At 34.9% G+C, this 25,551-nt stretch overlaps 1 protein-coding gene across 1 annotated transcript in view; it reads left to right on the top strand.

Annotated features, from left to right (window-relative positions):
- LOC123548496 (leucine-rich repeat and coiled-coil domain-containing protein 1-like) overlaps positions 1–25,551 on the top strand; it is a 373,147-nt gene that overhangs the window by 137,132 nt on the left and 210,464 nt on the right. The window contains exon 10 of the mRNA XM_045335795.2: positions 18,050–18,161. Coding sequence (XP_045191730.2) covers positions 18,050–18,161 — 112 coding nt within the window. The remainder of the gene's footprint in view (positions 1–18,049; positions 18,162–25,551) is intronic.

The raw sequence follows: 25,551 nt of genomic DNA, 5'->3' as shown, positions 1-25,551 counted from the left end.
TGAAAGGAGGAAAAGCATAGATATATTTTCCCTTCCAACTTACAGAAAAAGCATCAATAGCCTCAGCTTCCGGGTCTGGTTTCCAGGAAACAAACCGTTTAATTTGCTTGTTTAACCTGGAAGCAAACATGTCTATTTCAGGCATACCAAAAATGTCCACCAACTGTGAGAATACAGTTTCATTCAGTTTCCATTCAATATTTTCATTAAAATGTCGAGAATAGAAATCTGCTTCATTTTCAATTCCTGGAATATGTGTTGCTGAAAGCCATATTGCTCTAGATTTACACCATAACCAAATTTCTTTTGCAAGATCATTGAGCTGTTCTGCTTTACCACCCATATTCTGAATATATGAAACAGTACATGAATTGTCTGAACGTATTTGAACATGAATGTTTGTTTTTAATTTGCAAAAGGACTTTAGAGCATGGCTTGCAGCAAGCAACTCAAGGAAATTGATATGGTTATGGATCTCATGCTCATCCCATCGGCCGCCTATTTTAATATTAAAGCAGGTGGCACCCCAACCAAAGGCACTCGCGTCCGCGGTGATTACAACATCTGGATTTCCATGGGAGATATTTCTTTTTTGTTCTGACAAATTTTGTATCCACCATGAAAGTTCTAGTTTCATTTTTTGTGTAATCACCATGAACGAGTCATAGTCACCAGCTTGATGTTGAAGTGCCAGGATTTTTGCTCGTTCCATAGCCCTATAAAATAATGGACCAAACTCAACAGCCGAGAAGGATGAGACCATGAGACCCAGAACTCTAGCAACATCCCTGATTTTTGCTTTATTCTGCTTGTACAGCTCTGTACATGCTTGGACAATTTTTTCCACTTTTCTGAAGGTAGAGTAACTGTCATTTTTTCTGAATCAATATCATTTCCAAGAAAAGTGATTTTCTTTTTTGGAATTAATACAGATTTCTTTTCATTGATCATAAAACCAAGATCAGTCATAAGATGAACTGTGTCTTGCACATTTTCTTTGCACTCCCTATTCTCATCACCCATCAACAGGGCATCATCTATATATGGCGAGTTTTTATGTCCAAGCATGCGCAGAGATGCATAAACAGGCTTCATCAGTTTCGTGAACTGTTTTGGCGCGCAAGAAATACCCATAGGTAAGACTTTGTACTGGTAGATTTTTTCTAAATGCATGAAACGTAACTTTATTCTTTGTTCTTTTGCAATAGGAACACTATAGTACCCATGGCGAATATCAGTACTAGCAAAATACATGTTTGGTTTAACTAATTTCAGAGCAGATTCAAAAGTTTCCATTTTAAAATGATGGTACTCTATATACTTATTTAAGTCTTTAAGATTCAGAATCATTCTATATTCACCACTAGACTTTGGAACAAGAAAAATTGGAGAAATATATTCATCTGGATGATGTTCTACTTCTTCTATGACACCCATGTCCAATAATTTTTGAATTTCTTGACATATAATCTTTTCTTCCTGACTAGAAAATTTACTCCTAAAACAATGTCTATTTATAGGATTTTTCTCATCAATAAAATCAACATGACAATGCTGAACAATGTCTAACACATTTTCATCCGATGTTATCTTTCTCCAATTTTCAAGACAATTTTTTATTCTACCAGCATAAAAAGTACTCACCTCTACTTCTTCTGAGGCTTGTTGGAGTTTTTTGCCTGGTTAGGCAAGTCAAAACGACTCCTCGGAACACCTCTACCACGGCCTCGAAAAACTCGTCCCCGTGTATAAGGACTGAATCCACGTCTACCACGGACCATGCCTCTTACTGGACCGCCACGGCCACCAGACTTCCCAATCCGGTTCATGTTATTTATTTCCCGAACATTGTTGTTGACATCTGTATCATTTCCATACAACAGATCGGTATAAGGTAATGATGAGGAAGCCAGATAATGGTACTTATAGTCTAAGTCAGGCTTGTGCATCTCTTTGCGTTTTGTATTTATCATCTTGTTGGCATGGCCAAGGAGAGCTATAGCAGTAGTACCTAACTCCAAATCCTCCGAATCTGTTGAGGCAACCTTTTCTAGAAGCTTAACAATGTTAATGGAAGCCTTTACCAATACCCCTTGAAGAGAAACTAACCTCGAATCTTCAGACTGTGTATGACCCTGAAGCAAGCGCCAGATACCTTGATTCACACGAGTCTTAACTAGGGAATCACAATTCTGAGGGCGATGTATTTCCTTACATATTTCCTCCAAATTTTCATCAGACAACCCATTTCTAAAAGAATTGTTCACCAAACTAGCTAAATCAGGGTGGACGTCACAGTCAACCTGCTCAGTCTGCTGAAATTTATCCGACAGTTTTTTGAAAATGGACTTAGTTTCACTTTCACTGCCTACGGATGACGACTTATCATCATTTTGAACAGAAAAGTTAGAGTCATTTTCAAAATCATAATTATCATCGGGATTATCATAGTCAAACTGACTGTCCTGACTGTCATCATTCCACATCGCCATCAAATCATCAATACGCTTGTCTTGCTTTTCTAAGCGTTTATTTTGACTGTTCACGTTAGAATTTAACGCCTGTAAAATTTCTAACACTTCCTTCATGGGTGGGGTACCAGAGGAAGACTCTTTTGAGCTAGATTTTACGGCAGGATTGGCGTTAGTAGTTTGAGTAGACGAACCTGGGGTACTCTGTTTTGATATGGGGGCTTTTGACGACGTAGTACTCGTCTTTTTACCCGTAGAGACGACCGAAGTCGCGACATTTTTGGCAAACTGAACTTCTTTGTCAGCCATAACGCACGTGAAATCGTAAAGTGTCTACCGCAAACTGAAAGTCGCAAAACTAGGACGCTTTTACGACAATAAATTTCTGCGAACAGAAAAATACTAAGTTATATTTGCCGAGACAAATTATCTAAATTTCATGCTACCTAGATAGCACAATAAATACTTGGTGTTCCTAAAAACACTGAAGTAAAACTCTATAAATTGTTGACGAATAAAACAATTCGTCACGGTCGAGTTGCAGCCTAGTGAAAAACAGGTCTTCACTGTACGAGCTACAACAGCGCACTGACGAATATTGATACGGTCTGTGCACATCTCATTTGATTCCGGAAATAGTATGACGTAATAGAATTAAGGAATTCAGACACTGGTTATAGAATTCAGACACTTGCCACATTAATTGACTGTCATTATGTAACAGAAAATGTATTGAAAAAGTGCATCAGCCTTGGCAGAACAACAAACTCATCCTTTTGGTCAGCATTCTAGTGCTGTCCCTGCTAAACAAGCATTTACACCAGGTTCATGTCAAGACTAAGCATTTTTCTTTCTTTTTTTATAATTTGTTTTTCAATCTTCATACATTTACAAATATGATGACATAGAAAAATATTTTTAACATTAGAAATAAACATGTATTTAATGGTCATCGGATCAAGCAAACTTTTGTATTAAATGGATATCGAAGAATATCTTTTTTTTTAAGTTATGGGAAAATGTGAAAAATTAAAGAAATGTTTAATGTAAAAAAAAAAAAAAATAGATGTATGGGATGTTTAGATCATTTCCAACTTAATTAATTATTGAAAATTGTAAAGGTTATTTCTGCTACAGTCATGTAAAACATTTTGACTAAGCATGTTTACAGATCATATTTAGTTGCTGTCACAAATTGACATACGGGCCTTATTTTATATGTATTGTAAATGCAGGTATTGCATCATCTTTTGTAAATTTTTGAGTTATTGAGGTAAATGTCAGATTTCACGCATGAAATACCTCTCATGTTTTTCTGTATTTTATAACTTAAATTTCCATGTAAATTTCATTAAATTCTGTTCAGTAATAAGAAAGTTGATATTTTATAAACTTCAGTAATTTATGTTTTTATCCCCAAAACCACTATAATGGGCCTCAAATTGTCAATTTAAATTCGCGCCAAAGTAGTTAGATTCCCCGGCTATATCGTGAATCCCGTGAAAATAGAAATAGTAAGAGTCCACGGCTTAGCCGTGAATCCTATGAAATTTAGTATTTGGCGGGACATTATCCTTTAAATAGACTGGACTAGATATGCCTTGCGCACACCACCTTCCGACATTATAGACGAATCTATGTCTGAATTATTTTCTTGCTAGAAATTTATGCTCGATCGAGGTAAGAAATTTATTTGTTAGATTTTTGTATGATTTTTGCATTACGATTTTTATTTGGTAAATTTTTGTTCATTCTACAGAATTCTGTAACATTTACTTTTCGGCATGTGATTTTAGCTAGTTTCGGTATGTCAGGATGATTTATTAAATTTTTCAGACTTTTGTAAATTATTTGGAAAGAGGAATCTAAAATGTTTCATTTATATAAGATGTAAAATTTGTACTGAAATTTGTAACATGATATTTATAAAGTACTTTGTTTCAAAAACTTATGTCAAACATTTTTGTTAATTATGGAACGCCATTACTGCATTGTATTGTTATGTATAAATCTATATGGCAAGTCTAGTACCATGTATGTAATATATTATTGTAATTTGTAATTGTGTGCCAGTCTATAGCACATCTAATTAATGTCCGTTGTAGTGTATGGCATTTGATATTATATGGATGCCAACTATGATATAACGTTTGATTTATATTGAATTTTGTTAATTTGTAGTTGTAAATAACGGCTGCAGTTTATCATTTCCATTACTATAATGTTTCATCATATACTTTTCATATCTTTTTCATACTTTAACTTTAGTCTTTAAGTAAGTAATCTTTGTAATAATGGAAGTAATAAGTGACGTATTTTAATCATGTGACGTATGAACTTAGTAGCACATATATTTTGTATATGTAGCACGTATTATTTATGGGAGCCTACGGAGGTATGGTGTACCCAAAGGAACAGTTTTATGCCCTGACTTATTTGTTTTGCTATGGTGCTTACCATATGTTATATATTTTAGCTTCTTCCGCCAGACGATTTTTCCTGGTGATGTCATAACCCGGAAGTACAATGCCCGAGGTTCACTTGTCTTCACTCGCCTGGATGTGATATTCCCAGCGCAGAGCTTTCGTCCCATGGTTGTGCCGTAAACCGCAAAGACGATGATTTTTGTTATCCTCTGAAGTCAGCTCAGGGATGCAATCACCTACCACCATAGGGAGCCAACACGGAATCAACGTATTCACGGTTTAAAGGGACTGTATTTTGAATTTAGAAGCTATGTTTTGTTTGTGCTACTTAAAGTTCACAATTACATTAAAGACCTGTGTCACGTCAGATTAGAATGGAAGTATAAGAACTTTTGTATCTAGAGATACTGAACTTTTTTTTTTTCTTTCTTATAATCAGTTTTTTTTTCTTTTCATATCTATTCATTGTTAATAATCATCTTTTGTAAATAAATTTGTAAATATTGTAAAGGGTGTTGATTTGTTCTGATGGTTACTGTCGCCGGTACGGCCTTTCCTGTCACAGTTGCTGTCCTGCCCAAATGGTAATATTTGCTAACTTTAAATCACTTGACATTCACCTATGGGTTCCAGACCTTTTCGTGTTGGTTCCCCACCCTCTAAGCACAATAGGGATAGTACAGATCTTCAGATAACGAAGTCTTGAGTTGTGTGTTTTTTGTGATTTATTGATATAAGTTTGATACCTCTGATTCATATGAAGAAGTTTGTAGTTATTTTCAAAAGCAGAAGTGCTGGTACAGAATCCAGAACACTTGTTAACTGAAATACTATTGAAAAATATGCAAAACCCAAAATGGCATACAGGATACTAGTTTGGTTGCGAGCGGGTTTTTGGCCGGGTTTTCGAAGAAAAATCCAACTTGTAGGTTAGGTCTGTCCGGGCGGATGGGCTGGCTGGCAGATGGATGGAAATAATGAGTCTCATGTTAACCTTTTTGTTCACTCAATATGTGGACAAGTATTTTACCTTGGACCTTGAAACTTCATAGATGTGTTGTTCTTGATGTGTACATGACCACTATTGATTTTTGGATCACTTGGTCAAAGGTCAAGGTCTCAGGGACCAGAACATTGAAAATGGTGTCCGCTCAATATCTGGACAAGTATTTCACCTAGGACCTAGAAACTTCATAGGTGTGTTGTTCTTGATGTGTACATGACCCCTATTGATTTTGGGAACACTGGGTCAAAGGTCAAGGTCACAGGGACCTGAACATTGAAAATGGTTTCCGCTCAATATCTGGACAAGTATCTCACCTAGGACCTTGAAACTTCATAGGTAATACTATGTTGGTCTTGATGTGTACATGACCTTATTGATTTCGAGTCACTGAGTCAAGGTCACAGGGACTTGAACGTTGAAAATGGTTTCCGGTCAATATCTGGACAAGTATTTTACCTAGGACCTTGAAACTTCATATGTATTTTGGTCTTGATGTGTACATGACCCCTACTGATTTCAGGGTTACTAGGTCAAAGGTCAAGGTCACAGGGACCTGAACATTGAAAATGGTTTCCGCTCAATATCTGGACAAGTATTTCACCTAGGACCTTGAAACTTCATACATATGTTGGTCTTGATGTGTACATGACCCCTATTGATTTCAGGGTCAAAGGTCAAGGTTTCAGGGATATAAACATTGAAAATGGTGTTTTCTTACTTTTATTTTTTTACACCAATTTATTTCTTTTATTTCATTTCCCATTTTCCCCTCAATAGTGCTTATTAATTTGGAGGTTATTTATTGTATGCCTTTATTAGAACTTTAACTCATTATCACCTAATTCAGAAAACCCGGCCAAAAAGCCATCAGGCGTTAGCTGCTTGTTTTAACATGATCTAAAACATCCCCATGACCGACTTTAGTTGTGTGACTACCAAAGATTACCCAGAACATGTGGAAAGATTTTTTACCATTCTTTATAGCCAGTCATAAATCATTTTGAATTGTCATATCCTTTAGTTGTAAATGCCCTCCTTTTAATAAAGTCTGCCTGTGTTCCCCATCAGGCAATAAAAAAACATTTATGTAAATTTATGTCAGAAGTGGTTACCAGTGATTAATTGTTCCTTCTCTTTGAATTGGTAAGTCACACTTGACTGAGCAACTGACCTCGTAAAATGTTGTCACTACAAGCTGGCCAATCAAACTCCGTGACCTTCGAAATGACCTCTGACATTTGACTTTTTCTTTCCTAATTGAGGCGACTCCCTGGTTGAACATGCTCTGCGGCTTACATATTACTAAACCCGAGGATGGAAATGTTGCATTGTTGAAAAATGCCAAATATCTTATTTGTCACAAAGATTAACATATGTCGTTACTTTCAAATGAATGGTCAATATGTGAAAACAAACGCCATTGCGACCCTCTTATTGTGTGCAGCAATTAGCAATATGTAGTATTTATATGTAGTATAAACGTGTGGAAGAGTCTAGAGATTTAGGACAGATACTGCTAAATAATAGCCATGAATTACTTGATCAATGACCACTAAGTTTGTCATGTTAGCACATCAAATCACTACATTAAGATGTTAAAAATAAAAAAAAAAAAGCGGATATATTTCAATAAGGCAAATGCGTCCAATCCTGGGGTTCCACACACTGATGACCAATTTTTAGAACAGACATTGCAACCAAAATTTTACAATCATTTGATCATTATACAGTCAAACTCGCTTTATACGAACTCATCCGGACCTAAGAAATATGTTCGTATCAAACGAAATTCGTATTAATGAATGTATGACCAGATAATTTGTCCGAGCAAGTTGGGCAGTATCACCAGTATCATCGGTGAATAGATTCCGATATATGAAAGTAGTTAATAGTTTTAAACTTATTAAGTTAATTTACCCAGATAACATTGAAATTACTCAACAAACGTCATACTTAAACACGTAAAACCTATTAATTTAAATTTTAATGTGCGGTCGATGTCCAGAGTGCCAAATTATATCCACCGCCAACATTGAAGCTTGTACTATATAACAGTCATTCTAAGAGGGATAAAAGTTTGTATATTTTGCAAGACACAGCCTACCTGTATCGACACTAGAACGTCAATAATGTGTTTAGAATTATTTACACCTCTTTAAATCTTGACCTCTCAATTGATTAAATTGTTTTATATTGAAATGATACACAAAGGACCGAGTGATTGTTTGTGAATAAGTGTGGACCACTCCTTTGTCCAATTACCACGCGGCACAAGGTTGACCATATTATTATTTTCAACACATTTTATAATGGCCCCGACTTCTAAAATTCATTCGTATCAAAAGATGGAAAAGTATAATGTTTAAGCTTATTGGGACTTCCAAAATGTGTTCGTATCTACCGATTATTCGTATGAAGTGAGTTCGCTATTACCGAAATAATTTTACAAAGAAAATAGAAGGACTCGGCCGGGGAATTCGGACTTTGTTCGTTTAATCCGAAAATTCGTATCAAGCGAGTTCGTATTAAGTGGACTCGACTGTATATTTATATAGATGTGACCTAGAAGGAACTTTTGCTGTGCTTTAACTTGTGGTACTGTTATAATAGTTAAAATTCATTCATTATAAGTTAGATATGTAGCCTTAATACCTTTCCCCACCCTTGCAAAAAGCAATGCTAATGGGGAGTGATAATAAAGAAATATACTGTAAGTGAAAAAAGAGATTTTTGATCAAAATTGTTTCAGTTAAAGTCCTATCTTAAAACATATTATTTCCCCATCATTGCTCTTCTCCAATATCATCAGTGCTAGGCAGGAGATTAGAAACTGCTATCAAAGAGGATAAGGTTTATAGAGAACTCAATTGCCTAATGGCAATGTCAGTAATCTTGTATAAATTGAGGTTAAGATTGATAATTATATCCATAAAAATAAGAGTTTATTGGAATATTGCTTTCTGTGTAGCTATTTAGGGCACCTTTGAACCTGACTCCTATATAAATCTGGTATAATAGATTTTAAGTCAGTTAATGAGGGCAGGATTTATGTCTTTTAAAACTCCCCTTCAACATAGAAGAAAATATTCTAATCCCGATAGATTGCTTATTCATATAAAAACTGCATAGTTCTTGACAAGGCATATTTGTTGCAAAAATCTTTGCCATTGTTCACATACCAGACTTGCTGTACTGTTTGCTCCATGTTATTCTATACAGACGTTTTTCATTGATTCCTCTTTAATATAAAATTGCATATTTATTTTGATATCTTACATTTAGAACCAAGAGAGGCCTCCATTGCCAAGTGGTTAGGGTCTCTGACTTTAAATTGCTTGCTCCTCATGGATGTGGGTTCAAAACATTGCAGAGGGTGTAGAATTCTTCTTGTGAGGAAGTCATCCAGATAGGTGATTCTACTCAGAATCTGATGCTTGCCTGTGAAGTAATACCCAGAGGAGCAGCTAGGTTTTTCCTCCCAAGATAATTAGCTAGAAAAGTCATTGTATGATTTAAATTGTATTGGTGTTACATTAAACCCAACAAAATTGTTCTAAAGAACTCCCAGGGCCATACAAAAGTATAAAGAAGTTAAAAGATATATCTTGTTAACACTTATATAATATTTATGAAGAAATGATTTTGAATGTAAGTTACAGTCATTTTGGCCCATAAAGTATGCATTTAAAATAGTAAACTTTAAGAGAATAAAATTTAATGTTGCCTCGAAAATGCTGACAACAATAATTCCCTAGTAATTTCAGAATTGATCATTTGTCAATGTTTCTCATATCGAAACAGAGGGTGTCAGCCCCCAGCGAAATGAACACTTACTGTTCATTGTAAAATTTATGCATGTTCAAGAACCACATTTATGAACAGTTCATGGGATGTCCATGAACATAAAATGGCACCAGTTCTTGAAAAGTTAAAAAGAAAATTGATGCAAGTTCATTCACAGTTGATCTTGAATATTTCATGAAAGTTTGCTATGAAAAAATCATGGGCAATTCAAGTATGTTAGTTTCGCGAACTATTGAAATTCATGAACTAAGAACTGTTCAGGAACTTTTGCGAATGCTAATTCATTGTGTCATTTTATCTTCACGAAAAAATTCTAGTACAGTTCAAGAACATAATACATAATAAATATGCATTCCTTTAAATGATGAATAATCAAGGATGTTATTAAGCATGTAATCAGTTGTTTTTGCTTGAACATATTAATCATGAACAGAAATGTTGAATATTTTATGGGCAATGCAAGCTTTTCTCAACTGTTCAGGTACCTTTTCAGCACAGTAATGATGAATATTTTATGGGCAATGCAAGCTTTTTCAACTGTTCAGGTACCTTCTCAGCACAGTAATGATGAATATTTTATGGGCAATGCAAGCTTTTTCACTTGTTCAGGTACCTTCTCAGCACAGTAATGATGACTATTTTATGGGCAATGCAAGCTTTTCTCAGCTGTTCAGGTACCTTCTCAGCACAGTAATGATGACTATTTTATGGGCAATGCAAGCTTTTCTCAACTGTTCAGGTACCTTCTCAGCACAGTAATGATGACTATTTTATGGGCAATGCAAGCTTTTCTCAACTGTTCAGGTACCTTCTCAGCACAGTAATGATGAATATTTTATGGGCAATGCAAGCTTTTTCACTTGTTCAGGTACCTTCTCAGCACAGTAATGATGAATATTTTATGGGCAATGCAAGCTTTTTCAACTGTTCAGGTACCTTTTCAGCACAGTAATGATGAATATTTTATGGGCAATGCAAGCTTTTTCACTTGTTCAGGTACCTTCTCAGCACAGTAATGATGACTATTTTATGGGCAATGCAAGCTTTTCTCAGCTGTTCAGGTACCTTCTCAGCACAGTAATGATGACTATTTTATGGGCAATGCAAGCTTTTCTCAACTGTTCAGGTACCTTCTCAGCACAGTAATGATGAATATTTTATGGGCAATGCAAGCTTTTTCAACTGTTCAGGTACCTTCTCAGCACAGTAATGATGAATATTTTATGGGCAGTGCAAGCTTTTTCACTTGTTCAGGTACCTTCTTAGCACAGTAATGATGAATATTTTATGGGCAATGCAAGCTTTTTCAACTGTTCAGGTACCTTCTCAGCACAGTAATGATGACTATTTTATGGGCAATGCAAGCTTTTCTCAACTGTTCAGGTACCTTCTCAGCACAGTAATGATGAATATTTTATGGGCAATGCAAGCTTTTTCACTTGTTCAGGTACCTTCTCAGCACAGTAATGATGAATATTTTATGGACAATGCAAGCTTTTCTCAGCTGTTCAGGTACCTTCTCAGCACAGTAATGATGAATATTTTACATTCTTCATCAGTTTAAGATTGATTCCAGTGCTGAAATCATGAATATTTCAGGGACAATATTACCAATTCTTCAAAAGTTCTTGATTGATCGTAAAAATGAATTCATGAATTTATGAACTACATTTCACAGGGGTAACACTTACTTAAAAGCCATTTTCATAAGTTTGTTGTTATCTCTATTGTAATTCAAGCTGTGATTAAAGTATTGAGGGACAAAATAACAGAAAAAATAGAATTCTTATTAAGAAAAATTCGCTGTACCACTTTGCAAAGCCTTGATATATCTCTGTTTAGAAGATTTAAGATAAAACTCTAAATATAGTGAAACACTGTAGGTGGGAGACATTACTGCAAAATATGGCATGCAAAAAAACTATTCATTCATTCATTGTCAAACAGATGTCATATTTATCAAATACAGGTTTGCGAATATGCTGTTTTCTTCTAAGAAAAATACATATTCATAATATCTCACCTACATTTTGGAAAAGGTTTTTTGCCTGGCTTCTTAATAAAAACTATTTTTCCACAGAATTTTGTCGGACTTTCACTATAGGAATTACTTTTTCTGGAGTCCATGCATATGCAGACCCTGCCAAATAATGCGCAAATGTTGAATTTAAGTCCAAAAGAGGTTTTAATATGGGTTTACACAAGCATTAACAACAGAAAAAAATATGATTTTTATCCTTATGATTCTCAATAAACATCTTTCCACACCATTATTTTCATTTTTCCACGATTTAAATGTCCCCAGCCAAAATTTGTCAAACAAGTTTTTATCAAATTTTCAATGGAAACCATGACAGTTGTGCAGGAAATGATCAAACTAAGAAAATAAAACACTTACAATAATGTTTCTTTCAGAAATAAAGGTATATGACATTTTTCAAATATTCCTTTGATCTGTTTCGGCATTGATGCAAAAGTGAAATACATGCATATATCACATAAATTTAAAAATGATAAACAACTGGTTTATCACTGTGAGAATGTCTCAGCTAAACCAATCAAATTGCTCTAACTAATAGCTATTGCATTTACTGGTGTAATGACAATACTTGTGACTTGTAAATTGTATATAATACCCCAGTCACACATACGGCACGGATAACTACGTCTAGCTACGGACAGAAACGTAGTAATCCTTATCGATCCGTACCTGAGCCGTACCTCAGAGTAGTCATTCATATTAATCCGTACCAAAACGTGGTCAAAACGTATTCAAAACTTATTCCAAACTTGCAAGTTTCTCCAACTTTTGAACATGCACAAAAGTTTGAGCGAACCGTAGCCATTTGAGCGTGACTTTAGTCCAACTTGGCTGAAACTTATTCATCCGTAGTTAAACGTACTTAAACGTAGTTATCCATGCTGTTGCGTACCTCACTGTAGCCGAACGTAGTTATCCAAGGCTGCTCGTACTTAAGAATAGTTCAACGTAGTTTACCGCAGACCCGTCCATGCGCTGGGCAAGTTGCAAGGTGCAGTAAAACGTAATTCAACGTAGTACCTCCTACCTATACGTACTTATTCGCATCCTGTATTGTTCTGTTTGTTTCCTGGTTCTCACCATTTGGATTGAAACTTTACATACTTGTTCTCTGTTAAGATCTTGCTATGCACAGGTTCAGTAACTTTTATTATATGCCTGAAAGGACGTATTATGTTATACTCCCGGTGTCCGTCTGTCCGTCCGTTAGCAATTTTGTGTCTGCTCTGTAACTCTTGAACTCCTTGAAGGATTTCAGAGAAACTTGGCACAAATGTTCACCACACCAAGACGACATGCAGAGCACATGTTTCAGATGACTCGCTTCAAGGTCAAGGTCACACTAAGGGGGTCAAAAGTCATATATGACTTTGCTTTATGTATATTGCTCTTCATTGCAGTGCTCTTGTTTTTATTTGGCAGATCCCTTTTTTGTTCACTTACAATAAATTTTTTTGAATTACTTCCCTTTTATGTTACTATAAATAGCTTAATTTGAAACTTTTTTATTATTGGCCGTAGGGAAAAACCGAGACCACTTTTCTGTGGTACAACATGGATGGTACATACAATTTTTAGGTGTATTTTGACATACCTGTACCTGGTAAGGTTTTTTTTTGTGGACTTAGAATTTTTTTTGGAATTTATTCGCTTGTTGTTCCTGGCCTTTGGGCTTCAACAGTCAATTTCTTTAAATTTTGCTCCCATCCTCTGATGTAACCCTTCGGGCGTATATTGCCCCACTTGGCAGAGCTCTTGTTTTACTTTTTCACAAAGTTATGCCCCATTTTCAACTTTATTGTATTTGTTAATTTAACTTTTCCAGTGACATTTGAAAAAGTAACATTGCTGTCTTGCAACAGCTCTTGTCTTTAATTTCCATTTGCTTATCTCAGTACTTTGTGGACTAGGAAGGAGGAAGTGTTATGTGATAGTTTTTCAGGAAGTGCTATGTAAGAGGATTTAGTTTATTAATAACATTGTCTGTCACCTTAAGACACTGTGTTGGTGATCTTTTATAAATATAGGTTAAGATAGATAGAATCAGTATTACTAGAGTTACTTGGCCTACTGTACGCTATTCAATTAAAGAGTACATACAAATATATGATTACATATTTTAAAATTAATTTTCAACTTTGAAAAATGTATTCTAAATCTGTAGCATTCATTTAATGAACAAGTCTTTTTATTCATTACTCATTTTTCTTTGTGAGTAAATTAATTATTTGTGAGTAAATTAATTATTCACTGATTTCATGTTAACAACACGACATGAATAACAAGTATTAGGTGATAGCATTAGTATTTGGCAGCGATTTGATAACAATTCCGTCCAGTGGAACCACAATAATACATATACGAATTTCGGCTTAATCGATTTTTTGATAACTACCATAGATTTCACACTCCGCCAAAAGAAAATAGTTCTCAAATGGCAGCACATAGAACAACTGAAATTACCACACTTCACTGCATGCTTTAATTGAATGCAGACGAGCAGTGTAGTATAAACGCTAGACTGGCATCAGTCGTTAGAGTCATTACCTGTAAAGCACTTGGCCATAAAATCCTCTCTGATACCACTTTCTCATAAAATTTACAATATCTCTAGCCTCTGTCTCTAACGACTGGACAAATGCGATCCTGAGCCGGACAAATTTCATACCCTCTGATAATCACTATCTCATTAGAAATCATTGCAGACACGTTCATGATGTAATGTAACCTTTGGCCGACTGCCCCAAGGGTTCAGTAAACAGGTGCTTTGCTTTTATGACTTGGTGAATAAGCCAGAGAGGGATCAATTTTCACTAATTGTAAAATATCCCAGTAAGTGTATATAAAATACAATTTAAATTTGAAATATATAGAAAATGTATTTATCAAAATAGTACCAATTTAATTCTGTTTATGAGTTGTTTGAATCCTTGATAAGAAAAATGAGGAAGAGATTTGAAATTGAAAGACAAAAACATTTTGAAATATTTTTTCAAGATACCTTCAAATCATTTTGTGAATGAATTAAAAACAATTTATTCAATATACCTTCTAAGACTTTTTATTAATTTATATTAGAGGATAGATTAATATCTGCTATAAATCACAAAAATTATTTTCTTATCTATAGTCCCTGTAATTTCATATCTGATTGCATATTCATGTTAATTAGACTTAAGTGGTCTCTGTCAACGGCATGGTGCAATGTATTACATCAATTATGATTCTGTTTAGATACAAAGTGAAGACATGCTGTGCACCAGGGTGCTAAGTAACAAAATGTAACATATGGCTTGAAAACTGACCAACAATAATTCTAATATATATAGACATGTACATGTAGTTGACAACTTCAGAAAATCATATCAATCTGAAAGTTTATATGTGCAGAATTGTTTTTCGATCATAGCTAAAATTAAGCCTATTTAGTGATAAATTTAAAAGTGGTTTAAGGGATGTGATTTTAACTTTTTCATGAAGATTTTGTATGTAATATGGAAAAAGCAATAGCATATGGACTACAACAACTAGGATATACAAATATTCATGAAAATCAGAAAGAAGTAGTAGAAGGCTATTTATCTGGAAAGGATGTATTTTTTTGTTCCCCAACTGGCAGCGGAAAATCTTAACATTCGAAGTTGCACCATTTGTGCAAAGCTACCAACGGGATAGTAAAATTCTGCCTGAAATATGTTGCATTGTTGTGTCACCTCTTGTGTCTTTAATGAAGTCGCAGGAGAAAAGTCTTCTGTCCAGAGGAATAAAGGCACTTTATCTATCTGACCAAGATTAAAAAACCACTAACCATCAGGTCCTTAGTGATGTGTTGAAGGGACAGTACAGCATTTTACTCAGCAGTCTTTCTTGTTAAATCCTATTTTTGATATTAATTTTCTTTAAAATTTGTCAAAGGTTTGAATATTCGTGAATATGATAGAATGTTTTATTGACTCTATTGTTTTGTATAACCTCCCTTTAATACTCTAACTATAAGAGTTCATATGCAATATCAGAAGTAGGGAGTGCTTTTCTAACCATGTAAATATGCATAACATCTACTTGGAAAGCCATTTCATCTGTTTTTAAGATGAAAATCTAAAGCATTATGGAACTCGAACAAATTATTTCATTGAAATTTAGTGTTGAACTATAGACCATCCAATAGCACAAACTATGGATCGACAATCTATAAAAGGAGTCATGTAATAATTTTTACTGTTTACTGGCAAGCCGTTCGGGAAATGTTGTATGTTTTATAAGCATAGCTATTTTTATGGTTTTGTCTTTAGGCAAACATGTGTTGCACTATTGACCAGTAAATAATTAGTACGGTAATAAGGATTCTTGTAATAATATGTATTAACTATGGTTTATAAAATACTGACCTGTAATAAAGCTGGTTCATTGCTACTGGGTGAAAAAAGAGGTCGCTTAGAATCTGGTGTGCCTGTAGTTAACATCCTTTTCTGTGATACAGTTCCATGAGATTCTTTTAAATTTGACTGTGTTTGCATGAATAATTCTTTCATTTTAATTAACTTGTTCTCTGCAGAAACTACCTTTCGCATACAACATTTGCAAGCATGGTCAGCAAAACTGTATGTGTCACTTATTTCAACACAAAGAAGCTTTTCAATATAGTAAGCAGTGAGAAGTTTTCCCTGTTTTATGAAATAGTCGCAGTCTGTCCGATGGATCTTTAATTATTTTCCCACACATGATACACAGTGTTTTCTTACTTGTAGGTGGCAACTGAATTCTTGATACCGGTTTGGTCGGTGTTTTAAATTCCATTTTAGTTACCTTACTATCTTAGGCAGTCAAATTCCATAATAAATGTTCCAGAAACAATGATAGGAAATATGTAAATACACTTTCATGTTGATCTTGTTAATAAAATTGCAAACTTATATATGAATTACCTATACATTTTATTCTCCATTTTTGCACATTTCTTAAAGGAAACACAATCTAGTTTAATACTCACATAAAACTTGTATCTTGTTTATGGAGCAGCAGAGTTTATTTTCTCTCAGCTCAACATCTGGCTGGAGTTTTAAGCCTCATTTATTACCTTGTGGTCAGTGGTAATGGCATAACACTGACTTGTTCATTGGGCAATAAATCTTTGTACTGTTAGGACACTGATGAATCCTCATCGAGGTTATGTAAGCCGAAATCGCATTTTATAAGTCTGTTGAGATAAGCCACAGTAAAAGGGAGCTACAGATAATTTGAAATATATTTAAAAAAAAAATTAAAAAAATGGGAAATGTTAAATCTCAACAGACTGTGTAAGTCTATATAAACGCGAGCAGTCGATGTGCCCGATGTGCCCGCTAACCAATAAACTAAGCATGCTTTATATACGAGACAGTGTTCTTATCACTGGATGATGGATTTTTCATTGAAGATTTTACATCAATTGAATTTACAAATAAATTAGCTTTACTAAAACATTCAGAATTTAGGGGAAGTAAAAGCTTGGATATTTGTTATTTTTAATCACCACAAAGAAGTGAAATAGAATAATAGAACTTTGATAGATGCTTTTGATAATCAAAAGAATTAAAAGACTTTTCCAATGATTTATGATACTTGGAAATTTATTGAGAAAGGAATCTATTATATTGCCGAATAGAATATTACTTAGCTCTCGGTAAATCTGTAAAAGTTATTACTATTTTAGAGCAAAAACAAAATATTTCATGCTCAAATGATTTGGCTATTACAGTCTATTTTAATTTGCAACATGCTAATCAGTTATATGTGTATTCCTTAAAAGTCTGATTGTCCCTGCTATAATTAGTGACCTTATAAAAATGTGTTTCAGTTCTGTGCCCTATGTTATTATAGTTTGATGTATATTTGCCCAATAGTTACTACAAAATGTATGATTGTTTTTGTAATTGTGTGTATGTGTCTACATGCACATCAGATTCTGTGCAGTCTGATCATGATAGTTGGCATTGTTCATATTTAGTCATTAAATTTACAATGAACATAGAAATTTGGCAAGGAAATGGTTACACTGTTGTAAAAAAACAACCAAAAAAGACATTTACTAGTTTAACAGTCCCAACAGAAAAGGGACATTGCTGATCTCGGATCTGACAGAATTAATACATTTCAAGACAATCGTCCTCCAGTATTTACAATGCTTTGATTATGCAGTAGTAAGATGTCTATCATCGAGAACTTTATCAGCAATAGAGGAATTATTCATTGTGCACAAAGAGAATCACCAGAGACGGGATTTATTTTGAATATAGGTTGTATAATATTTTTTATTTTACAGGAAATTAGAAGACTCTGATAATGATGAGAGAAGAGCAAAGTCACCGTCAACAAGAGGGGCAGGAGCTGAGACAGATGCCAAGATCAGAAATGATATCCAGTCGTCATATACTGTAAGTGATAATGTTAGAATCTGCTACCCTTAAATTACTCTGCTAAATTTCTAAAATGGACTGGTCTGTCATTTTATTTGGGCAGTACCAATTATTATTGGAAGGGGTGTTCACTGAAAATTTACTGACTGAATAGCGAATAGTGCAGACCAAGATCAGTGCTCCAACAACAGGCTGAACTTGGTCTGCACTGGTTGCAAAGGCAAAAGCGCTTGCCGTCAGCAGGCTAAAGTTTAACACTTCTCAAATTTGAGAACCAGAAAAAGCATATCATCTTTTATGTTTTCTTTAGCTTACTTGAGTGCTACAGCTGGTCAGCTATAATGACTGCCATGCGATTGTTTTTTTTTATTGAAACTTCACACAAACATTTGAGCTCACAATGAAAATGTACATGTCAAGTTCCATAATTCTATACCTTTCATTTTTGAAAAAATATCTTCCTTTTAAAGCATCTTAGTATGTATTGATCATGTGTACTGTGAAATCATTTAATTTCGTCGGCACGAAATTTCGTCGTTTTGGCCAAAACAGCTGTTTCAAGGGGTCATAAATTTGTGGATTTTCAATTTCAAAATCCCCGCGAATAATAATGATTTCACAGTATTACAGACTTTTTAAATGTAAGAATATCACAGAATTTTTATAGTGAATAAATAGCAAAATAGCATCCCATATATTTTATTTAGTTTACTGAGACAGTTTAGATTATTTTGTAATCTAAAGTTGGCATTCTCTGCATGGAACTATATTTTGCAAAAAATTCCAGTATTTATATTAATTTCTTGAGAAAGGGCAATTGACATCATGTAATCAATAGTTAATGCAGATTTTATGTTCTGTTTTGTTGACTGAAAAACTTCACCTCTGGTGGGGAAACTTTGGTATGCAATCTTCAGGTTTACGAATGATTGGTTTTTAATTTCCTTCTCATATGTTACAAAATTATGGTTCCATGCATTTGACAGCTTTGAAGTCATGGATATTTGGAATAACATTTAAAGCATGAAAAACTAAACATTTTTACTTTTTGATTGTTCAGTAACATTATATAATTAGGTAATTGTTAACATCGGTGCAAGTTGTGTGAAAATATCAAAAATATTTTAATATTCATTGTGATAAATCGATTTTTCAATGTTTGGTTTAAGAAATTATTGATATTGTTTCATTGAGTTTTCTTATTGATTTTGTTCCATTGAATTTTAGGGGCAACTAGAGCTAAAAATAGAAATACCTTTAAAAGATTTCTTCACATAAACCGTTAGATGGATCTTCATCAAACTTGGTTGTAGCATCATTAGAAGGTCTATTCCAATTTTTATTCAAATGGGGGTAGTTTGCACCTTTTAGGGGCTGCTAGAAATAAAAATAAGAATACCTTTTAAGGACTACTTGTCATAAACTGCTCAATGGATTTTCATCAGACTTGGTCTGTAACATCATTTAAAGGTCCTTTCCAAAATTTGTTGAGGTAGGGGGCTCTTGGTCCCTGTTAGGGGCCACTAGTGTTAAAACTTGAAATGCCTTTAAATGACTTCTCCTCATGAACTCCTAGATGGATCTTTGTCAGACTTGATTTTTAGCTACATTATAAAATCCTTTAAAAAAAATCAATTGGAGACACTTAGCCCCTTTTAAACAGCAGATAGAGCTAAAAATAGAAATACCTACAACTCATAAACTCCTGGATGGGTCTTCATCAAACATTTTCTGGAGCTTCATTATAAGGTCCTTTACCATATTTGTTCAGTTGAGGGCACATGGCCCCTTTTAGGGGCCACTAGAGCTTAAAATAGAAAAACCTGTAAGGTACTTTTCTCATGAACAGCTTAATGGATCTTCATTAAACTTTATCTCTAACATCATTATCAGATCTTATGTCAAATTTGTTTAGATGGAGGACACTTGGGCTCTTTTAGGGGCCACTAGAGTTAACATAGAAAACCTCTGATGGTTATGCTTTTTTGTGCCTGACAGCAAAATATAGAAAAGAATTTAATAAATAACTTTTGTTTTAGTTTTGTCTGAACAGATTAAAAGATGTTCACCAAACCTAGTTAGAAGCAAAGTCAGATGGTTACGGTTTTCTTCAGATGAGCGACTTAGGCACATTTTGACCGCTTGTTTAAGTTTTAATATACCGTATAACCCGGTATTAACGCCCCCCCCCCCCCCCCCTCTAATTAACGGCCCCCCCACGTTTTTTGAGGAAAATAAAAAAATCTTACCTTCAAAAATTGGTCCTAGATCCAACACAATAATATCCAGATAATAACAATTCCATAACAATATACAAATGAATTTCAAAAAAAAACACACTTTATTAACACAAACTTTTAAACACGTCAACGGGCATGGCACAAATAAATCTACTGTGTGTAAGTACTGAATATGCTACGTGCAGGTAAATCCACATAAACATCTGGGCTATAAACGCTACAGTATTGATCGAATTTAACTCGGATCACGTCACTCAGCGCGCGACTTTACACAGATTCCCAGTACGATGACGTATCGGGTTAATATGTCAGTGCATGAATTGGGATGAATAGGGGGCGTTTATATGAGTTACGGACATTGTTAAAGTGCTCTGGGCAAATGTGCGACCTAGCATCAAGGTCCAGAACAAACCTCATTAACTTATTCTGTGTGGCTTGGATTTAAGTAACTGAGTCAGACTATGGTACAATATAGAACAGGCGTAATCAAAATGACATTGGATTAGGGCCATGACAAGAAGTTTCTTGGTGTGTTGAGTAAGATAACGTTTCTTCCGATATAGATATTTTAACCTTGCGTTAGCCTTTTTTAATATGGAGCGAGCCATTGAATCGAAAGATAGGGTCTGATCAAGGGATGCACCAAGATATTTGACAGTAGAAGTTGGTTCAATAGTTGTACCATTACATGTAATATCAAGAGTTGGATTTGACCTTATTCTATGTTTAGATCCAAATAAGATTGACTCAGTTTTACCTAAATGAAGTGACAACTTATTATCTACCAACCATTGACTGACAAGATGCAGGTCATCTTTCAAAGATTTTTCTACAGATGACTTACATTTACCTGAAACAAGTATACCAGAATCATCTGCATATAACAAAAGCTTGTTTTTAACCACAGCTGACATATCGTTGACGTAAATTAAAAATAAAAGAGGGCCTAGTATGGACCCTTGTGGAACTCCACCTATAATGGAAGCAAAAGCAGAATGAGTACCAGAGACATCCACCAGCTGTTGTCTTCCTGAAAGATATGACTGAAACCATCTAAAAATGTCATCACCAAGTCCCACTGAACGAAGCTTCATAAAAAGAATGGAATGGTTTACTGTGTCGATAGGAATTACAGAGTCGATGACTCTTAATGTTCTGGGGTCACTTGACTTAAGAGAAAGGTCACAGAGGCATGAAGATGGAAAAACTCTTTCTGGATCAATAACTTGAGAATCACTTGACCCAGAATGTTGAAACTTCATAGTAGATGACCCCTGTTGATTTTGGACTCACTCGATTAAAGATCAAGGTCACAGGGGCCTGAACATAGAACACGGTTTACTTGAGAACCATTTGATCCAGAATTTTGTAACTTCATAGGGTGACTGGACATGCCAAGTAGATGATCTCTATTGCAGCCAAACATTAGTGTCTCTTTGTCTTTCACTCCTATCCTCTATTGACTTCTTACCTATTACGACTATGCATTGGGGTACTAGGGAGACATGGGCATCTTCTTATTTGAAATTTAATTGCCCTCCTTCGAAGGAGGAGGAGTATATTTTAAATATTAATGTTTGATGATGGATGTTGGTCGGTCTGTAGACAAATCAGTTTCCGGATGATAACTGGAGAATGCTTGGACCTAGGATCATGAGATCGTGAGATTTGTCGTGACCAGAAAATGACCCCTATTGGTTTTGAATTCAGTAGGTCAGAGGTAAATATCACATTGACAATAGAACTTTTTTGCCAGAAAACTAGATTATGCTTTGGTCTAAGATCACATTTGATACGGAGGTCATTTAAGACTGGTAAATGACCCACCCATGATTATTGATTTAAGATCAATACGTTAAATGTCAAGTAGGCAGTAACCAAATAATTTCTGTTCCTTGTCAGTTAATTCATGCAAGTTTTCTACAAGCTCTTGTTATAACTAGAATCTCCAAACAACACATAATTATCAATTAGTCCATGACCTTTGCTAACATTTACTGTTATTCCCCTTGTTCCAGTAAAAGCAGGGTGTTTCCCATTGATTTGTTAAAAAAATGCTTATAATTCAAAACAGATTTTGAACAAAATTAACCAATACTCACAAAATTTTCAATAAGCACACGAGCTTTGCTCATATATTATTCTATCCCCTTTGACAGAGTAAAAGCAGAGTTTTACCCCTTGATTTGGTAAAAAAAGGTTGAAAATACTTATTATTCAAAAGTAGTTTAACTAGAATGACCAGACTTAAGCTAACTGTTCATGCCCATTACCAGAAGCTGTCAGCCGCTGCCCACATCAGTCCTCTCAGTGCTTTGATTTGAAAGGACTTAAGTTTATTGGTTTGCTCTTGATTACAATTGCCCCAAACTGTACAGCAGTAGTCTAAGTGGGGGAGAATATATGAGTTATAGAATAGTTTACCATGGGTATTGACAAGTAATATTTAATTCATCCAAGTAAGTAAAGTAATGAGTTGCATTTTTTCAGAATATTCTCCACTTGGTTTACCCAGGACAGTGTACTGTCAATTTGTACCCCTAACAACTTTTCTTGTTTAGAAATCTCTATATTTTCATTATTTAAGTGGTACATGAATTTGGTTGGTTCAGTGTAACATGATTAAATACAGGTCATGTTCGACTTTGAGGTTAGTAGGTCAAAGGTCAAGGTCACAATAACACGAAACAGTTAAACGGTTTTCAGATGATAACTTGAGAACGTTTGGGCCTAGGATCATGAAAATTTATAGCGATGTTGGTTATGACCAGCAGATGACCCCTAATGATTTTGAGGTCAGCATGTCATAGGTCAAGGTCACAGTGACCTGGAACACTTAAACGGTTTTCGGACAATAACTTCACAACGCTTGGGACTAGGATCACGAAATTTAATAGGGAGGTTGGTCATGACCAGCAGATGACTGTAGTTATTTTTGGTTCCAAAGGTCAAAGGTCATTTAAACCTTTTCCGGACAATAACTTGAGAACGCTTGGGCCGAGGATCATGAAACTTCATAGGGAGGTTGATCATGACCAGCAGATGACCTCTATTGATTTTGAGGTCAGTAGGTCAAAGGTCAAGCAAGTGCAGCTTTGAAATTGGCTTAGTTCTGTGACAAGGCCATATTGTGGGGGTATAATTCGTCACTCCTGTGACAACTCTAGTTTTGTGGACTTAGAAATTTTTTTTTGAGTTTCTTCCCTTTGTTGTTCCCGTCCTTTGGACTTCAACAGTCAAGTTCTTTAAATTTTGCTGCCATCCTCTGATGTAACCCTTCAGGTGTATATTGCCCCGCTTGGCAGAGCTCTTGTTTTATGCAAGCTGAGATGCGAATATTTACTGAAACTTCACATTTGTTCACTGTGATGGTATGATATGCTTGATTACTGCCAATAACTCTGTTTTGGTCGATCACAAAGTTATGTCTGTTCTTTTTATATGCTCATCTCTGAAAGAGCGGGGCATATGTGAACACCTGTGACAGGCGGGCAGGCGTGCGGCGTCCAAAAGCATATCCGCTCCCTTAGTCCAACAGTTTTCATCCAGTCTTCACCAAACTTGCTGACAGTGTTTGTGGGCATAATATCTCGGCCCCAGGCACTCTTGGATTATGGCCCTTGAATTACTCACAAAACTGCGAATTTAGCCTTGTCCGCCCTTTTTTAGGTCGAACAGTTTTCATCTGATCCTCACCAAACTTGGTGACAATGTTTTTGGGCATAATGTCTCGGCCAAGTTTGATAACCACCCAAATCGCCCCAGGCACTCTTGGATAATGGCCCTTGAATTACTCAAAATCTGCGAAATTAGCCTTGTCCATTCAAACAGTTTTGATCCGATTGTCAATTTCATCCTTGATTTCTGTTTTTGGGTTAACAAGGCATACATCATCAACATTATTACCTTTATGATACATAACTGAATATTTAGACAGGCATATTTTGTGACAGTCTGGCATTCTTGTTGATTTAGCAGTACTTTTTTCTTGGTGCAATCTGTTACTCTAATTATTGTCACATGTTTCCCTATTTGTCTGTATTTTCATTATACAAAATGTACCGTATTTTACCTAAGTCTTGGGACAGCATAAAATAATTATTTTTTTCACTGTCCCAAGACTTATTTCCCGAAAAATAATTATTGAAAAGTGTCCCAAAAATATGGACACAATAATCGTCATCAGGTAACATCCCCCACCCACCCGTGTTGAAAGCGAAAAAAAAACAACGATTATCGGTAAATATTCTGTTGATAAACAAAGTAATTGGCCTTGTTTTCATCATCAATTAACAACCCCTCAAAGAGCTAAAAGAAGTGTGTCGGTATAATGACATTAGAAGTGGAGATCAAAGCGGTATAGTTTCCCCGAGATTTTCATGGCTTTACGTCATGTTTTCGCGCCATGTTGAACATCATTGTTTGACTGTACCGCCTCGGTTCTTAAGTGCTGAGAAGTAGATCTAGTGTTGTAACAATCAATAAAAAAAAAAGCTTCTTTCTAATTTGTTAAAGCGAATGTGCAATATCCCGTATAAACTGACAGGTTAAACGTGTCAAACTATAATAGCGGATATCTTACCTCTGTGACCTATTTGCCCTCAAGGAAATTACAAAATGGTTTGAGAAGAATATCTTATTATAAAGTGTTGTGTCAAAAAATACATGTACATGTACAAAGATTCATTCAAAACTTATTAAAAATACGCAACAACATCATTATTGTTTTTGTTTTTTAACCACATTTTCTATTTACGTTCACGAGGTCACGTAACAGAAATCTGTTTGCCAAAAATCGTTTTACTTCATATTTTTAAATTGCTGCCGCCTTTTCATTATTTAAGATTTTTCTATTCTGTTTTTTGTACTTTCTGGTCAAAAGTCTGAATTTTATGCCCATAGTTTGTATCATTTATTTACTTTTAGAAAGAAATAAGTATTTAGGATCGCGCTGTTTGAAATTTTGCAAGTAATTTTATGAAAATTTGATCGTTTTTATAGAATTTTGCCAACATTTCTAACAATACCTTTTTAAAATCGTTATAGAATTCAAACTATATTACTTCTCAATCGGTGTTGAAAATCTGAAGCGATAAAATAAAAAAATCCAGTCAATTCCAGTCTGTGGTAAATAAAAATAAATAAATAAATAACAGAAAATGGACTTC

Source organism: Mercenaria mercenaria, chromosome 6, assembly GCF_021730395.1.
Source record: "Mercenaria mercenaria strain notata chromosome 6, MADL_Memer_1, whole genome shotgun sequence".
Lineage (NCBI taxonomy): Eukaryota > Metazoa > Mollusca > Bivalvia > Venerida > Veneridae > Mercenaria > Mercenaria mercenaria.
This window is presented reverse-complemented; position numbering and strand designations above follow the sequence as displayed.